The sequence below is a fragment of the Schistocerca serialis genome, chromosome 3 (genome assembly GCF_023864345.2).
Source record: "Schistocerca serialis cubense isolate TAMUIC-IGC-003099 chromosome 3, iqSchSeri2.2, whole genome shotgun sequence".
Classification (NCBI taxonomy): Eukaryota; Metazoa; Arthropoda; class Insecta; order Orthoptera; family Acrididae; genus Schistocerca; species Schistocerca serialis.
Genome location: NC_064640.1, coordinates 664,272,248 through 664,288,308, shown reverse-complemented (window position 1 = coordinate 664,288,308; position 16,061 = coordinate 664,272,248). Strand labels below are relative to the sequence as shown.

The window sequence follows — 16,061 nt, the reverse complement described above, 5'->3', positions numbered from 1 at the left end:
ACGTTGTTTCGCCATGTGATGCCATAAGCCTTCTGTAGGTTGAAGGAAACAAAAAGAAGGTGCTGATGTGGGTCAAAGGCTGTCTGGATGGCATTCCTGGCAAACCAAATTATCAGCAGCAGAACGACCTTGGCGAAAACCGCCCTGGGACAGAGCCAGAAGGCCATGAGACTCAAGGAGCCAGCACAGCCATTGACACACCATGCACTGAGCAACTTACAGGGAACGTTGGTGAGACTAACTGGGTGATGGCTGTGCATGGGCCACTGTGATCGCTGCCATGGCCACAAAAGCAGTGCATGTGGGATCTGATGGCATGGAGGACCACTGGAATTTCCTTCGGCTTTGATGACTCCTTTTTGGCTCGCTATTTTGTAGAGAGTTTGGATGACTCGGTGGGCTTCCGCAGATTAGTTTCAGGGACAGAAGAAAATCATGAAGCCCTATGGCCATCAGCCTGTGGCTCCTTCAGCTCCTGGCTGGTATTCACTTGCAGACTGACAGAAACCTTGGAGTTTTTTTTTTTTTTTTTGTGGTTTTAGGGCGCACAACTTCAATGGTCATTAGTGCCCTGACTACGTTAAGAATGCTCCGCGAGGCACAAGTTTTAAACAACAACTAAAAGGGAAAACACGATAAAAGACAGATTGACAGGCATAGGATTAAAAAACAGCATCATCAAATGTCCTTAGAGAAGTTTGTCAAATTGATAAAACGAAGAACTCGAGCAGCTGCTCGTGGGTCATCCGCTAAAATGGCATCTAGAGTACATGGCAGGTTAAGATCTAGACGCAGTGTGTTAAAATCCGGACAAGACATTAAAATGTGGCAGACCGTCAGCAATTGCCCACATGGGCAGAACGGCGCCGGCGCAGCCGTCAGCAGATGGCGATGGCTGAACCGGCAGTGTCCAATGCGTAACTGGGCCAAAACGACCTCCTCCCGCCGAGAAGGGCGGGAGGAGGACGTCCAAGCCGCGGGAAGAGGTTTCAAGGCCCGAAGCTTGTTGTCTGTAAGTGCAGCCCAATCGGCATGCCACAGCGATAAAATGCGCCGACAAATTACCCTGCTACAATCCGACGAAGGGACATAACAAGAAGCTCTCCGAGGCTGGAGGACCGCAGCCTTGGCCGCGGCATCTGCAGCTTCGTTCCCAGGGATACCGACATGGCCAGGGACCCACATAAAGCTAACCGGAGAAACGACGTCCACCAGCTGCTGAAGAGAGCGTTGGATCCGGTGCACGAAAGGGTGAACCGGATACGGATCACTGAGGCTCTGGATGGCGCTCAGGGAATCGGAGCAGATGACATAAGCACAATGTCGGTGGCGGCAGATGTAAAGAACAGCGTGGTAGAGGGCAAAGAGCTCGGCTGTGAAGACTGAACAATGGCCATGGAGCCGGTATTTGAAGCTTTGTGCCCCGACAATAAAAGAACACCCGACCCCGTCATTGATCTTTGAGCCATCTGTATAAATGAAGGTCATATTGATGAACTTCGATCGAAGTTCAACAAAACGGGAGTGGTAGACCGAACCAGGGGTAACCTCTTTTGGGAGCGAGCTGAGGTCAAGGTGAACGCGGACCTGAGCCTGGAGCCAAGGTGGCGTGTGGCTCTCGCCCACTCGAAAGGTTGCAGGGAGTGAAAAATTAAGGTGTTGAAGGAGGCGACGAAAGCGAACTCCAGGGGGTAGCAGGGCAGAGACATACAACCCGTATTGACGGTCGAGAGAGTCGTCAAAAAAGGAACGATAAGACGGGTGGTCGGGCATTGACAGTAGCCGACAGGCATACCGACAAAGCAGTTTATCGCGCCGGTAGGTGAGTGGCAATTCGCCAGCGTCAGCATGAAGACTCTCTACGGGACTAGTATAAAACGCTCCGATCGCAAGTCGTAAACCCCGATGTTGTATGGAGTTGAGGCGGCGTAAGATGGATGGCCGTGCAGAGGAGTATACGAAGCTCCCATTATCCAGCTTGGAGCGGACGATCGACCGATATAGACGAAGCAGGACGGTTCGATCCGCTCCCCACGACATACCACTGAGAACACGGAGGACATTTAAAGAACGGGTACAATGGGCAGCCAAATATGACACATGTGGAGACCAGCTAAGTTTCCTGTCAAATGTAAGACCTAAAAATTTTGTTGTCTCCACGATTGGGAGAGCAACGGGACCGAGTCGTAAGGACGGTGGGAGAAACTCTTTGTAGCGCCAGAAGTTAATACAGACCGTCTTCTCGGCAGAAAAACGGAAGCCATTGGCGACACTCCAGGAGTAAAGACGGTCAAGAGAACGCTGAAGACAGCGCTCCAGGACACATGTACACTGCGCACTGCAATAGATGGTAAAATCGTCCACGAAAAGGGAGCCTGATACATCAGCTGGGAGGCAATCCATTATTGGATTGATCCTTATGGCGAAGAGAGCGACGCTCAAAACTGAGCCCTGTGGCACCCCATTCTCCTGGCGAAAGGTGTCCGACAGGACAGAACCCATACGTACCCTGAACTGTCGATCCATTAAAAAGGAACGAATAAAAAGAGGGAGGCGACCGCGAAGGCCCCATGTGTGCATGGTGCGGAGAATGCCCGCCCTCCAACAGGTGTCGTAAGCATTCTCCAAATCAAAGAACACAGCCGCGGTCGGGCGCTTCCGCAAGAAGTTATTCATAAAGAAGGTCGACAAGGTAACCAGATGGTCAACAGCAGAGCGGCGCCTACGAAATCCACATTATACATTGGTAAGTAGGCGTCGAGACTCGAGCAGCCAAACCAATCGGGAGTTAACCATTCGCTCCATCACTTTACAGACACAGCTGGTAAGCGAGATGGGTCGATAACTGGAAGGCAAGTGCTTGTCCTTCCCCGGCTTAGGGATCGGGACAACAATAGACTCGCGCCAGCATGCGGGAACATGTCCCTCAATCCAGATGCGATTGTAAGTACGAAGAAGAAAACCCTTACCCGCAGCAGAAAGGTTCTTCAGCATCTCATTATGAATAGAATCAGGCCCTGGATCGGCCAAGTGCGTTTTCGAGTTCCCGCATGGTGAATGGGGCATTATAACTTTCACGATTCGAGGAGCGGAAGTTAGGTGGCCCAGCCTCCTCTGCCTGTTTGCGTGGGAGGAAGGCAGGGTGGTAATGAGCGGAGCTCGAAACCTCGGCGAAAAAGCGGCCGAAGGCATTGGAAACATCCTCAGGAGCCACAAGGACGTCATTCGCAACCGTCAAGCCAGAAACTGGTGAGTGGACCTTAGTGCCAGATAGTCGGCGCAGGCTACCCCAGACAACAGAAGGAGTAAAACTGTTGAAGGTGCTTGTGAAAGCAGCCCAGCTGGCTTTCTTGCTTTCTTTAATAATACGACGACACTGTGCACGTAATCGTTTATAATTGATACAATTCGCCACTGTAGGGTGGCGTTTAAAGGTGCGTAAAGCACGTCGACGAGCACTTAAGGCGTCTCTACATGCAGCGGTCCACCAGGTGACCGGTACGTGACGTGGAGAAGAAGTAGGGTGAGGGATGGAATATTCAGCAGCAGCGAGAATGACTTCCGTGAGGTGGGCGACCTGACGATCGCAGCTTGTGAAGGTTTGATCCTGAAAGGTCGCCCTGGAAGAGAAGAGCCCCCAGTCTGCTTTGGAGATGGTCCAACTAGATGAGCACGGAGAGGGGGTATGCTGCAGGAGATGGATAACACACGGGAAGTGGTCGCTCGAATATGTATCAGAAAGGGCATACCACTCAAACCGGCGTGCAAGTTGGGTAGTACATATAGAGAGGTCTAAATGGGAATAGGTGTGAGATGTGTCCGAAAGAAAAGTAGGGGCGCCAGTATTGAGGCAGACAAGATTGAGCTGGTTGAAAAGGTCTGCTAACAGGGAGCCCCTCGGGCAGGATGCTGGAGAGCCCCAAAGGGGATGGTGGGCATTGAAGTCTCCAGTTAACAAAAATGGTGCAGGTAGCTGAGCAATAAGTTGCATCATGTCTGCCCTGGTAACGGCAGATTACGATGGAGTGTAAACGGTACAAATGGAAAATGTAAAAGTGGGGAGAGTAATGCGGATGGCAACTGCCTGCAGGCCGGTGTGCAACGTGATGGGATCATAGTAAATATCATCCCGGACCAGCAACATAGCCCCTCCATGAGCCGGGATACCTACCACAGGGGGTAGGTCAAAACGCACAGAGGTGTAGTGTGCCAAGGAAATTTGATCGCATGGGCGTAGCTTCGTTTCCTGGAGGGCTACGACGAGCGGACGGTGCAAGCGGAGCAGCAACTTCAAGTCCTCTCGGTTGGAGCGAATGCTGCGAATATTCCAGTGAATAAGTGCCATCGTAAGAAGAAAAGGAAGATGGAAGAAGGGGTCACCTCGAAGGCCGCTGAGGGCCTGGCTTCGAGCGAGCACTGCCGCCGCTATCAGTAGGCGGACAGTCATCGTCCATTGGGTCTATAGGTTCATCGGCCATCTTGGGAAGATGGCCGGGAGGGAGAGCTTCCTCCGCCGGTGTACGGCCAGATGTTCGGCTACCAGCGGTGCGGCCAGGCGAAACGGTTGACGGCCTGGGGCGGCAACCGCTGGGTGGCGCAGGAGAAGAAATGCGCCGTGGTGGAGAAGGAGAACTGTGCTTCCTATGAGCCTTCTTGGAAGGATGTTTGGTGGACGTACCAGTCGAAGGCTGGGAGGTCGAGGTACGTAGGAAGTCTGCACGGGATGGTTCCTTCTTGAAGGCCCGTGCATCTGACTTCTGGGTCTTCGTCTTAGTAGAAGACGATGAAGCGGCTGGTGTCTGTGGGGTGATGGGAGGAAGAGGAGACGTCGACCGCGCGATCTTAGCACTGGCCGAACGGACGACCGTGGTGCTGAAGGTCAGATCGCATGTCTGGGTTGCCACCTCCGTGGTAGTCCGAGGAGAGTCGAGGACAGTACTGTATTTCCCCGCTGGGAGCAGCGTGGGCTTCCTACTAGCCAATAGCTTGTGAGCAGCCGAGGTGGACACTTTCTCTTTGACCCGAATTTCTTGGATACAGCGTTCTTCCTTGTAGATGGGACAGTCGCGGGAGGATGCTGCATGGTCACCCTGACAGTTCACACAACAAGGAGACGGAGGTGGACAGTCACCCTCATGGGCATCCCTGCCACAAGTGACACATTTAGCCGCATTGGAACAAGACTGTCGAGTGTGATTGAAACGCTGACACTGGTAGCAGCGCGTAGGTGTCGGGACATAGGGGCGAACAGAAATAACCTCGTAGCCCACTTTGATGCACGATGGCAGCTTAAAACTATCAAAGGTCAAGAAAAGTGTCCGGGTCGGTACAAGGTCATTGTTGACCTTTTTCATGACCCTATGGACAGCTGTCACGCCCTGCTCAGCGAGGAAAGATTGAAGCTCCTCGTCAGTCAATCCGTCGAGGGAGCTAGTATAGACTACACCACGAGACGAATTCAAAGTTCGGTGAGCCTCCACCCAGACAGGGAACGTGTACAGGAGTGTTTTTTTTTTTTTTTTTTTTAGTAGGGTTTAAGGGCGCTCAACTGCTGAGGTCATTAGCGCCCAGTCACTGGTGTTAGAGCACATGGAATCTGCTAAAACTCAAGGGGATGGGGGGACATCAGAAGGACCTGACAAAGATGCAGATAAAATAAGTAAAAAGGTTAAATGTCTTTGGACAAGCCAGTTAAAGTTATAAAACGCAGAATACCAGCAGCTGCTCGAGCGTCATCAGCTAAAACATCCGGTAAAGTAGATGGCAGGGACAGGATAACACGAAATTGACTAAAACGGGGACATGACAATAAAACATGGCGCACTGTTAATGCCTGACCACAAGGGCACTGCGGGGCTGGGTCACCGGAGAGCAGGTAGCGGTGGCTGAACCGGCAATGCCCAATCCGCAACCTGGTCAGAAGGACCTCCTCACGCCGAGATGGTCGGGAGGATGTTGTCCAAGCAGTTGGGAGCGGTTTTACTGCCCAGAGCTTGTTTCCTTGGAGGGATGACCAAGCATCCCACCACAACGACACAAACCTCTTACATACATCCCCACGAACGTCAGATGACGGGACACAATGGGAGGCTGGCCGAGGCAGGAGGATTGCAGCCTTGGCTGCAGCATCCGCAGCCTCATTCCCAGGCACTCCTACATGTCCGGGAACCCACAGAAAGCTGACAGGAGAACCATTACCAGCGAAAGAATGGAGGGACTGTTGTATCCGTTGAATCAAGGGATGGACCGGATAGGGAGCTCCAAGGCTCTGAAGAGCACTGAGTGAGTCAGAGCAGAGTACATACGATGAATGGCGGTGGCGGCAGGCATACTGAACGGCCTGATGGAGAGCAAAAAGCTCGGCCGTAAAGCTGGAACATTGGTCGAGGAGCCGGTATTTAAAGGTGGCGGCCCCGACGACAAAGGCACAGCTGACACCGTCGTCAGTTTTGGAGCCATCGGTGTAAATAAAGGTGTGACCGGCAAGTCGAGCACGAAGTTCGACAAACCGTGAGCAATACACTGCAGCCGGAGTACCATCCTTCGGGAGTGAGCTGAGGTCGAGATAAATAGGAACCGGAGCCTGGAGCCAAGGTGGTGTCGGGCTCTCACTCTCTCTGAAGGTGGTAGGGAGGGCAAAATCTAATTGTCGAAGCAGGCGACGGAAGCGGACTCCGGGGGGCAGCAGGGCAGACACATACAACCCGTACTGACGGTCGAGAGAATCGGCGAAGAAGGACTCTTAAGAGGGGTGGTCAGGCATAGACAACAGCCAGCAGGCATACCGACACAGCAGTACGTCGCGCCGGTAGGTCAATGGTAACTCGGCAGCTTCAGCATAAAGACTCTCGACAGGACTAGTGTAGAAGGCTCCGGTCGCAAGACGTATCCCCCGATGGTGGATGGAGTTGAGCCGGCGTAAGAGGGATGGCCGAGCGGACGAGTAGACGAAGCTCCCATAATCCAGCTTCGATCGGACTATGGACCGATACAAGCGAAGCAGGACAGTGCGATCCGCTCCCCAAGATGAACCGCTAAGAACTCTGAGGACATTAAGGGAACGTGTACAATGGGCCGCCAAAGAAGAGACTTGTGGAGACCAACACAGTTTCCTGTCCAACGTGAGCCCTAGAAACTTAGTTGTGTCCACGAATGGGAGAACAACGGGACCGAGATGTAAGGATGGCGGAAGGAACGCTTTATATCGCCAAAAGTTGATACAAACCGTCTTCTCTTCAGAGAACCGGAAGCCATTTGCCACGCTGCATGAGTAGAGGCTGTCTTGACAACGCTGAAGGCAGCGCTCCAGGAGGCATGTTCTCTGGGCATTGCAGTAGATCGCGAAGTCATCGACGAAGAGAGAGCCTGAGACATTAGTTGGAATGCAATCCATAATTGGATTGATCGCGATGGCAGAAAGGGCTACACTCAAGACGGAGCCCTGAGGGACTCCGTTCTCCTGGAGGAAGACGTCAGACAATACGGAACCCACACGTATCCTAAACTTGCGATCCGTTAAAAAGGAATCAATAAAAAGCGGCAGGCGACCGCGTAGGCCCCACCTGTGCATAGTGTGGAGGATACCTCCTCTCCAACAGGTATCATAAGCCTTCTCCAAGTCGAAGAACACGGCTACCGTTTGGCGCCTTCGCAAAAAGTTGTTCATGATGAATGTCGACAAGGTCACAAGGTGGTCAACAGCGGAGCGGCGGCGACGAAAGCCGCATTGGACATTAGTAAGTAGTCGTCGAGATTCAAGAACCCAGACTAACCGAGCATTAACCATGCGCTCCATCACCGTACAGACACAGCTTGTAAGAGAAATGGGGCGGTAACTAGAAGGAAGGTGTCTATCCTTCCCGGGTTGGGTATAGGAACAACAACGGCGTCACGCCAACGCATGGGGACTTTACCTTCAGTCCAGACGCGATTGTAGGTACGAAGAAGGAAGCTTTTGCCCGCCGGAGAAAGGTGTGCGAGCATCTGAACGTGAATGGCATCTGGCCCCGGAGCAGAGGACCGGGACAGTGCAAGCGCACGTTCGAGTTCCCGCATAGTAAACGGGGCATTATAAGTTTCCAGATTCAGCGAGTGGAAGGAAGGTCGCCGAGCCTCTTCTGCCTCTTTCCTGGGAAGGAAGGCAGTATGGTAATGGGCGGAGCTTGAAACCTCCGCGAAAAAGCGGCCAAAGGCGTTGGAGACAGCCACAGGATCAACAAGGACCTCATTACCTGAGGTCAGGCCAGGTACTGAGGAGTGGGCCTTAATGCCCGACAGCCGGCGCAGGCTACCCCAAACGACGGAAGAGGGAGTAAAACTGTTAAAGGAGGTAGTGAAAGAGGCCCAACAAGCTTTTTTGCTGTCTTTGATGACTCTACGGCATTGCGCTCGGAGTCGTTTGTATTCAATACAATTCGCCAACGTAGGATGGCGGCGAAAGGTGCGTAAAGCACGTCGTCGAGCACGGATAGCGTCCCTACAAGCCTCGTTCCACCAGGGGACAGAAACGCGACGTGAAGAAGAAGTAGTACGAGGAATGGAACGTTCGGCAGCATTGATGATAACAGCCGTGAGGTATTCGACCTGACTGTCACAACTGGGAAAATCGTGGTCCGGAAAGGTCGCCAGGGAGGAGTTAAGTCCCCAGTCAGCTTTCAGTACGTTCCAGCTCGAAGGACATGGGGATGGGGTGTGGTGCAGGAGACGAACGACACGAGGGAAGTGGTCGCTCGAATAGGTGTCAGAAAGGACATACCACTCGAACCGACGGGCAAGAGTGGTAGAGCAGATCGAGAGGTCCAAGTGGGAGTAGGTACGAGTAGAGTCCGAGAGGAAAGTCGGGGCGCCGGTATTGAGGCAGACAAGATTGAGATGGTTGAAGACATCCGCCAAGAGTGAGCCTCTTGGACAGGATGCAGGAGAGCCCCAAAGGGGATGATGGGCATTGAAGTCGCCAAACAATAAGAACGGCGGGGGAAGCTGAACGATCAGGTGCATCATGTCAGCCCGACTAACAGCAGATGACGGTGGAGTGTAGATGGTACAAACTGAAAAAGTAAAAGCAGAAAGGGTAATACGGACAGCTATTGCTTGGAGTGGGGTGGTCAATGGGATGGGATGGTAATAAACATCGTCCCGAATGAGCAACATGACCCCACCATGAGCTGGGATACCGTCCACAGGGGTGAGGTCATACCGCTCCGAGGTATAGTGGGTAAAGGCAATACGGTCAGTCGGGCGCAACTTGGTTTCCTGGACACCAAGGACGAGCGGACAGTGCAGGCGGAGGAGCAGTTGTAGTTCCTCCCGATTAGATTGAATACCTCTTATGTTTCAATGAAACAACGCCATCGCTAATCAAAAGGTTGGGGGAACGAGACGGGGGAAGAGCTGGTCACCTCGACGGCCGCGGAGGGCCAGGTTGCGAGGGAACAACGCTACAACCGACGGGAGGCGGATCCGGTTCCATCGACTCGTCGCCAGCTGCGGCCACTGTCCCTGGTTGTGTAGGAGGGGCCGCATCATTTGCCGACGAAAGGCCGGCTGAGCACCTGGCAGCAGAGCGTCCCGGCGAAACTGAGGACGGCCGGGAGCAGCGACTCACGGATGGAGCATCAGACGAAACGCGCTGGGGTGGAGAGGGGGATAGAGACTGCTTCTTGGATGCCTTCTTGGAAGGCCGAGGAGGCACAGGGATGGTGGGCTGGACCCGAAGAAGGTCCTCACGCGCAGGGTCCATTTTGGAAAGCCGGACCTCGGAAGCTGGGGTCCGGAACGTTTCCCCGATGGACGCCTGAGAAGAGGATCGCTTCTCAGGTGGCGTGGGGGGAGGAGGAGGAGGAGGAGGAGGAAGGGTGGCCCTTGGGGCAGAGGGGGTGGGGGCCACAGGGCAGGAGGATTTGGAAGGGAGGGATTTGGGAGGCGGAGGCAGAGCCCCCTGATGGGCGGAGGAGGCGGAGGGGGGACAGGATAGGGGTGAGGATACCGCGGAAGGAGTGGACACAACTGAGGCAAACGAAGTGGTCAATGGCACGGGATGGAGGCGGTCGTACTTCTTCCGGGCCTCAGAATAAGAAAGCCGATCCAAAGTTTTGATTTCTTGTATCTTCTTCTCCTTCTGATATGTGGGGCAGTCTGAGGATCTAGGCGAGTGGACGCCAGGACAATTAATGCACCGAGGTGGTGGGGTGCATGTATGTTCCTCACGAAGAGGACGTCCACAATCGCCACAAAGGTGCTCAGCCTCACACCGTGACGACATGTGCTCAAAGCGTAAACACTGAAAACAGTGCATAGGAGGCGGGATGTAAGGTCGCACGTCGCACCGGTAGCACATCACCTTTACCTTCTCCGGGAGAACGTCCCCCTTGAAGGCGAGGATGAAGGCCCCGGTGTCGATGCGACGGTCTTTGGGGCCGCGCTGGACTCGCCGGACGAAATGCACGCCTCGGTGCTCCAGGTTGGCCCTGAGCTGCTCATCAGATTGTAGCAGGAGGTCACGATGAAAAATAACCCCCTGCGTCCTATTTAGTGCCAGATGTGGGACAATGGGTACTGGGATGTCCCCTAGGCGGTCGCACGCCTGGAGCGCCGCCGACTGTGTGGCGGAGGTGGTCTTGATAAGTACGGACCCTGAATGCATCTTGCTGAGAGCCTCGTTTTCCCCGAAAATGTCCTCAATGTGCTGAACAAAGAACATGGGTTTGGAAGTGGCGAATGTCCCCCCATCGGTTCGAGAACAGACCAAATAGTGGGGGAAGTACTTCGCCCCAAGCCAGCGGGCCTGTCCCTCCTCCCATGGAGTGGCCAAGGGGGAAAGGGCAGGAGAACCAGGACTAGAAACGGTACCTTTTCTTTTGAAAGACTCGGCCGCAGAGCGACCCGATACGTGTTGACGTTTCATCTGCGAAACGTCCGCCCCGATACCACCCACTCCGACCAGGGGCTCTCCCCACGGGCGCCACCCAGCAGCAGCAAGGGCCACCTGGCAGGATGACCATTGCCGGGAGTCCTGATGCCCCAAGGAGACGGGCATCTACTCCTTGGCCGACGTGGGGAGGGTGCAGCTCAGGTATCAGCAGTATGATCCCTGTGTTGTCAGGGGGCTACAACCTAGAGGGTACGTGACGACCCCACCACAATGGGCTGGCTACCGTGCTGGATTTCTGGTGCCATGGAATGTCCATCATGATCGCTGGGGCAGATGGAGATGCACTATGGGCGTAACTTGGACAACCCATCAGGCGTTTAGGCCCAATTTGAGGAATAGTGGGTATGGTTACAACGCTGGTGCAATGCTGAGTGCCAAGGTCTTAGTGCACTTAGGACCAGTGGTACACCACGTAAGGTGTCCTTCCCCAAAAGGCTCGTACTTCTGTAGAATTTTGAAAAATGGAGGTCAAACCCCAAGGGGGACCATCACATGGAAGGCCGAAACGGTGGAAACTCCTTTTAGTCGCCTCATACGACAGGCAGGAATACCTCGGGCCTATTCTTACCCCGGACCCGCAGGGGGGGTACAGGAGTGTGGCCCGAAGCAGTTTTTGTGCCTGAAAGGCGCTCTCAGTTTCTAGTAATAAGGTACCATTACGCAACCTGGTACAAGATTTGACACATCCGGCTATGGCATCTACGCCCTTCTGGATAACGAAAGGGTTGACCGAGGAAAAATCCTTTCAGTCCTCAGATCGAGAAACGACGAGGAACTGTGGGGCAGGCGGTAGTACTTTTGTCACTGGTGGCTGGTCAAGTATCCGTTTTTGGGCAGAAGTCGAGAGAGATGGAGTGAAATCCATTGCGGAGGAATCCCCCATGATTGCCAGCGTCTCTGATGGCGCGCTCCTTCCTTGTGGGGACCCTCTCAGAGGGCACTCCCGCCGTAGGTGAATGTTTACACCTCAGGTCACACCTCCTGAGAAACAGACGGAGGAACCAATCGGCATAGTCAGAAGGTATCAGCTCAGGCAATCACCCCTCCCTGGGCCTGGCCTTTACCAGGGGGTACGTGCGTGCCTTACATGTCTACCCAGGGCGGGGAATTACGCTTTACCCCATCACTGGCTACGCGTGCGAACGCGTGGGTCGGCCTTCAGGCACGCACAGGGAGGAAGGAAGAAGAGGAAAAAGAAGAGAGAGAGGGAGGGAGAGGACAGACTGTCTCAAACGCCGAGGCGGAGACCAGAGAAGGCAAGGAGGAGAAGGCAAGGAGGAGAAGGCAAGGAGGAGAAGGCAAGGAGGAGAAGGCAAGGAGGAGAAGGCAAGGAGGAGAAGGCAAGGAGGAGAAGGCAAGGAGGAGAAGGCAAGGAGGAGAAGGCAAGGAGAAGAAGGCAAGGAGAAGAAGGCAAGGAGAAGAAGGCAAGGAGAAGAAGGCAAGGAGAAGAAGGCAAGGAGAAGAAGGCAAGGAGAAGAAGGCAAGGAGAAGAAGGCAAGGAGAAGAAGGCAAGGAGAAGAAGGCAAGGAGAAGAAGGCAAGGAGGAGAAGGCAAGGAGGAGAAGGCAAGGAGGAGAAGGCAAGGAGGAGAAGGCAAGGAGGAGAAGGCAAGGAGGAGAAGGCAAGGAGGAGAAGGCAAGGAGGAGAAGGCAAGGAGGAGAAGGCAAGGAGGAGAAGGCAAGGAGGAGAAGGCAAGGAGGAGAAGGCAAGGAGGAGAAGGCAAGGAGGAGAAGGCAAGGAGGAGAAGGCAAGGAGGAGAAGGCAAGGAGGAGAAGGCAAGGAGAAGGCAAGGAGAAGGCAAGGAGAAGGCAAGGAGAAGGCAAGGAGAAGGCAAGGAGAAGGCAAGGAGAAGGCAAGGAGAAGGCAAGGAGAAGGCAAGGAGAAGGCAAGGAGAAGGCAAGGAGAAGGCAAGGAGAAGGCAAGGAGAAGGCAAGGAGAAGGCAAGGAGAAGGCAAGGAGAAGGCAAGGAGAAGGCAAGGAGAAGGCAAGGAGAAGGCAAGGAGAAGGCAAGGAGAAGGCAAGGAGAAGGCAAGGAGAAGGCAAGGAGAAGGCAAGGAGAAGGCAAGGAGAAGGCAAGGAGAAGGCAAGGAGAAGGCAAGGAGAAGGCAAGGAGAAGGCAAGGAGAAGGCAAGGAGAAGGCAAGGAGAAGGCAAGGAGTAGGCAAGGAGTAGGCAAGGAGTAGGCAAGGAGTAGGCAAGGAGTAGGCAAGGAGTAGGCAAGGAGAAGGCAAGGAGAAGGCAAGGAGAAGGCAAGGAGAAGGCAAGGAGTAGGCAAGGAGTAGGCAAGGAGTAGGCAAGGAGAAGGCAAGGAGAAGGCAAGGAGAAGGCAAGGAGAAGGCAAGGAGAAGGCAAGGAGAAGGCAAGGAGAAGAAGGCAATGAGAAGGCAAGGAGAAGAAGACAAGGGAAAGAGTAAGGAAGACAGTGAGGTGGAGAAGAGCAAAGAAAGGAACCAACCAAAGGAAGGAAGAAACGAGAAGTGAAAAAGCAAAATGACCGCAAATGGAGGTGGTGGAACCGTCCGTCTCCGGACGCAGGCGCTAACGACCCCCTTGAGGGGGTGGGACTCCTTTTAGTCGCCTCTTACGACAGGCAGGAATACCTCGGGCCTATTCTAATCCCCGGACCCGCAGGGGGCTTGGAGGGGAGTGTCTTGCTGGACCCCTTCCTGGTGTGAGAAGCTAGATGAGGGTGATCCTTCTCTGGCTATGGGTTGGGGATTGGCATTCCTGATGGGTTAGAAGCCATTTCACGCAACGTGGGTGTCGGGAAAGCAGTAGGAGTTCAGCCCCCAACCATCAAGGGGGCAGGCATGGTTGAGCTGTCCTGAGGGCTCGCTGTAGGATGTATAATGGAACAGCGTGATGTTGGCAGAGAGGCTGACGTTATCATAGCTGTAGTGTACGACACAGTTACGCTTGCAGGGTGCAGAAACTCTTACTTTTTCTTGGCCTCTTGGTATGTCAGTCTGTCCAGAGTCATATTCTTGTACTTTTTTCTTCTCTCTCTGAAAGACAGTGAAGTCTGGTGAGGAGGGAGAATGGTGCTCTCCACAGCTGATGCAAATGGAGGGAGGAACACAAGTAATTTTCGCGTGCAACAGTCGTCCGCAATCCCTACAGAGAGGGCTGACATCGTGACATAAAAGCATGTGCCAAAACTTCACACATTTTAAGCACTGCCTGTGACTGGGCAGAGGATGCTGTTTTAATAAAAATTGGCCCACTCTTCATTTTGGAGACGACTGCAACTTCCCGAATCTTCTCCTCTATGGTCTTTACAAAGAATAAAGGTATAGTGTCCAAAAAAGAATCCCCATCTGTCCTTATACAGATCAGGTGTTGGTGGGGGTAGGGGGCGGGGGTAGTATTACTCTGCTTGTCACTTAGCCTGGAATAGCCCAGCATAGCCAGGGAAGAAAGCATTTTTGGGTGTCTCTGCATTGAACACGATCTTTTCTCCTGAAGAGAGCGCTGGGGCCCTGTGAGCACCAGTGTCAGAAAGCTTCATCCGCTTCATGTGCAAGTCATCCGCCATGGAGGCTTTGCCAATGGGCGCCACCCTGCCTCAACAATGGTTACCTTTTTTGTTTGTTTTCGTTTTAGTGCACAAAACTGCTATGGTCATTAGTGCCCGGTCCGTGACTTAGGAAACAGTAAAAAACCGAAAATGGAAACCAGCAGCAATGGGAACGAAACTCAAAAAATTGGAGAAACTAAAAGCAGAAGGAAGGCATAAAAATCCACTGCAGAAAGGGGTTGGTTGTCCCCAAAAAAAAGCTTCAAATGACTGACGTCATTTCACTGGCACTAATAAACTCGAGAACGCGATCGGCCGAGCGCGTGTCATCTGCTAAAATTGGCGATATATCAGGCGGCAGCTGTAGACGGGCGTGTAACGGATTAAAATAGGGGCACTCAATTAAAAGGTGTCTTACCGTCCACAGCTGAGAGCAGTGGGGACAGAGTGGGGGAGGATCGCCGCTTAAAAGATGTCGATGGCTAAAAAGACAGTGTTCTATCCGGAGTCGAGTTAAAATTATCTCCTCCCGACGACGCGTTCGGGAGGAGGAGGTCCAAGCAGAAGGAAGAGCTTTCACGTCCCGCAATTTATTATGTGGAAGTGTCGACCAATGTGCGTGCCATAAAAGAACAACACGACGACATAAAACGCTCCGTAGATCGGCGAAGGGAATCGATTGAATAGCTGGCCGAGGAAGAGAGACTGCAGCCTTGGCCGCTATATCGGCCGCCTCATTTCCATAGATACCAACGTGTCCTGGGATCCAGAGGAACGCCACAGAGACGCCCCCCAACTGGAGCAAGTGGAGGCAGTCCTGAATCCGGTGGACCAGAGGGTGCACAGGGTAAAGAGCTTGGAGACTGAGGAGAGAACTGAGAGAATCTGAGCAGATAACATACTGTATCCGCTGATGGCGGCGGATGTAGTGGACAGCCTGGAGAACAGGGTAAAGCTCTGCAGTATAAACCGAACACTGATGGGGAAGCCGAAATTGATTTGGGGTGTCACCAACAATATAGGCACTCCTACACCAAACGATGTTTTTGAGCCATCAGTGTAAATAAATGTGGCTTCCGTCATTTGTGCACATAGAGCAGAAAATGCCCGACGATAAACAAGTGAAGATGTACCATCCTTGGGAAACTGACAAAGGTCACGGAGCAGGCAGATCCGGGGACGGAGCCAAGGCGGTGCTGTACCCCAAGTTGTCAAGAAGGTTTTAGGAAAGCGGAAGGAAAGAGAATGGAGCAGTTGACGGAAGCGGACTCCCGGTGGTAGTAGGGAGGAGGGGCGGCCTGCATACCCTACATCAAAGGAGGCGTCGAAAAAAATGTCATGGGCTGGCTTAGCAGGCATGGAAGACATATGGCTAGCAGAACGACTCAGAAGGACTGCTCACCGATTGGACAGCGGAGGTTCAGCAGCCTCGGCATAAAGGCTTTCCACAGGGCTGGTGTAAAAAGCTCCAGACACTAAACGTAATCCACGGTGGTGGATAGAGTCGAGACGACGAAGAATAGATGGCCGAGCAGAGGAGTAAACTATGCTTCCATAGTCCAATTTCGAGCGCACTAAGGCGCGATAGAGGCGGAGAAGGACCACTCGGTCCGCTC

General features: G+C 53.4%; 1 protein-coding gene across 1 annotated transcript in view; it reads left to right on the top strand.

Moving 5' to 3' along the window:
* Positions 1–16,061, top strand: part of LOC126471077 (uncharacterized) — a 45,589-nt gene that overhangs the window by 20,913 nt on the left and 8,615 nt on the right. The window contains exon 2 of the mRNA XM_050099149.1: positions 12,243–13,085. Within this exon, the coding sequence (XP_049955106.1) occupies positions 12,243–13,085 (843 nt within the window). The remainder of the gene's footprint in view (positions 1–12,242; positions 13,086–16,061) is intronic.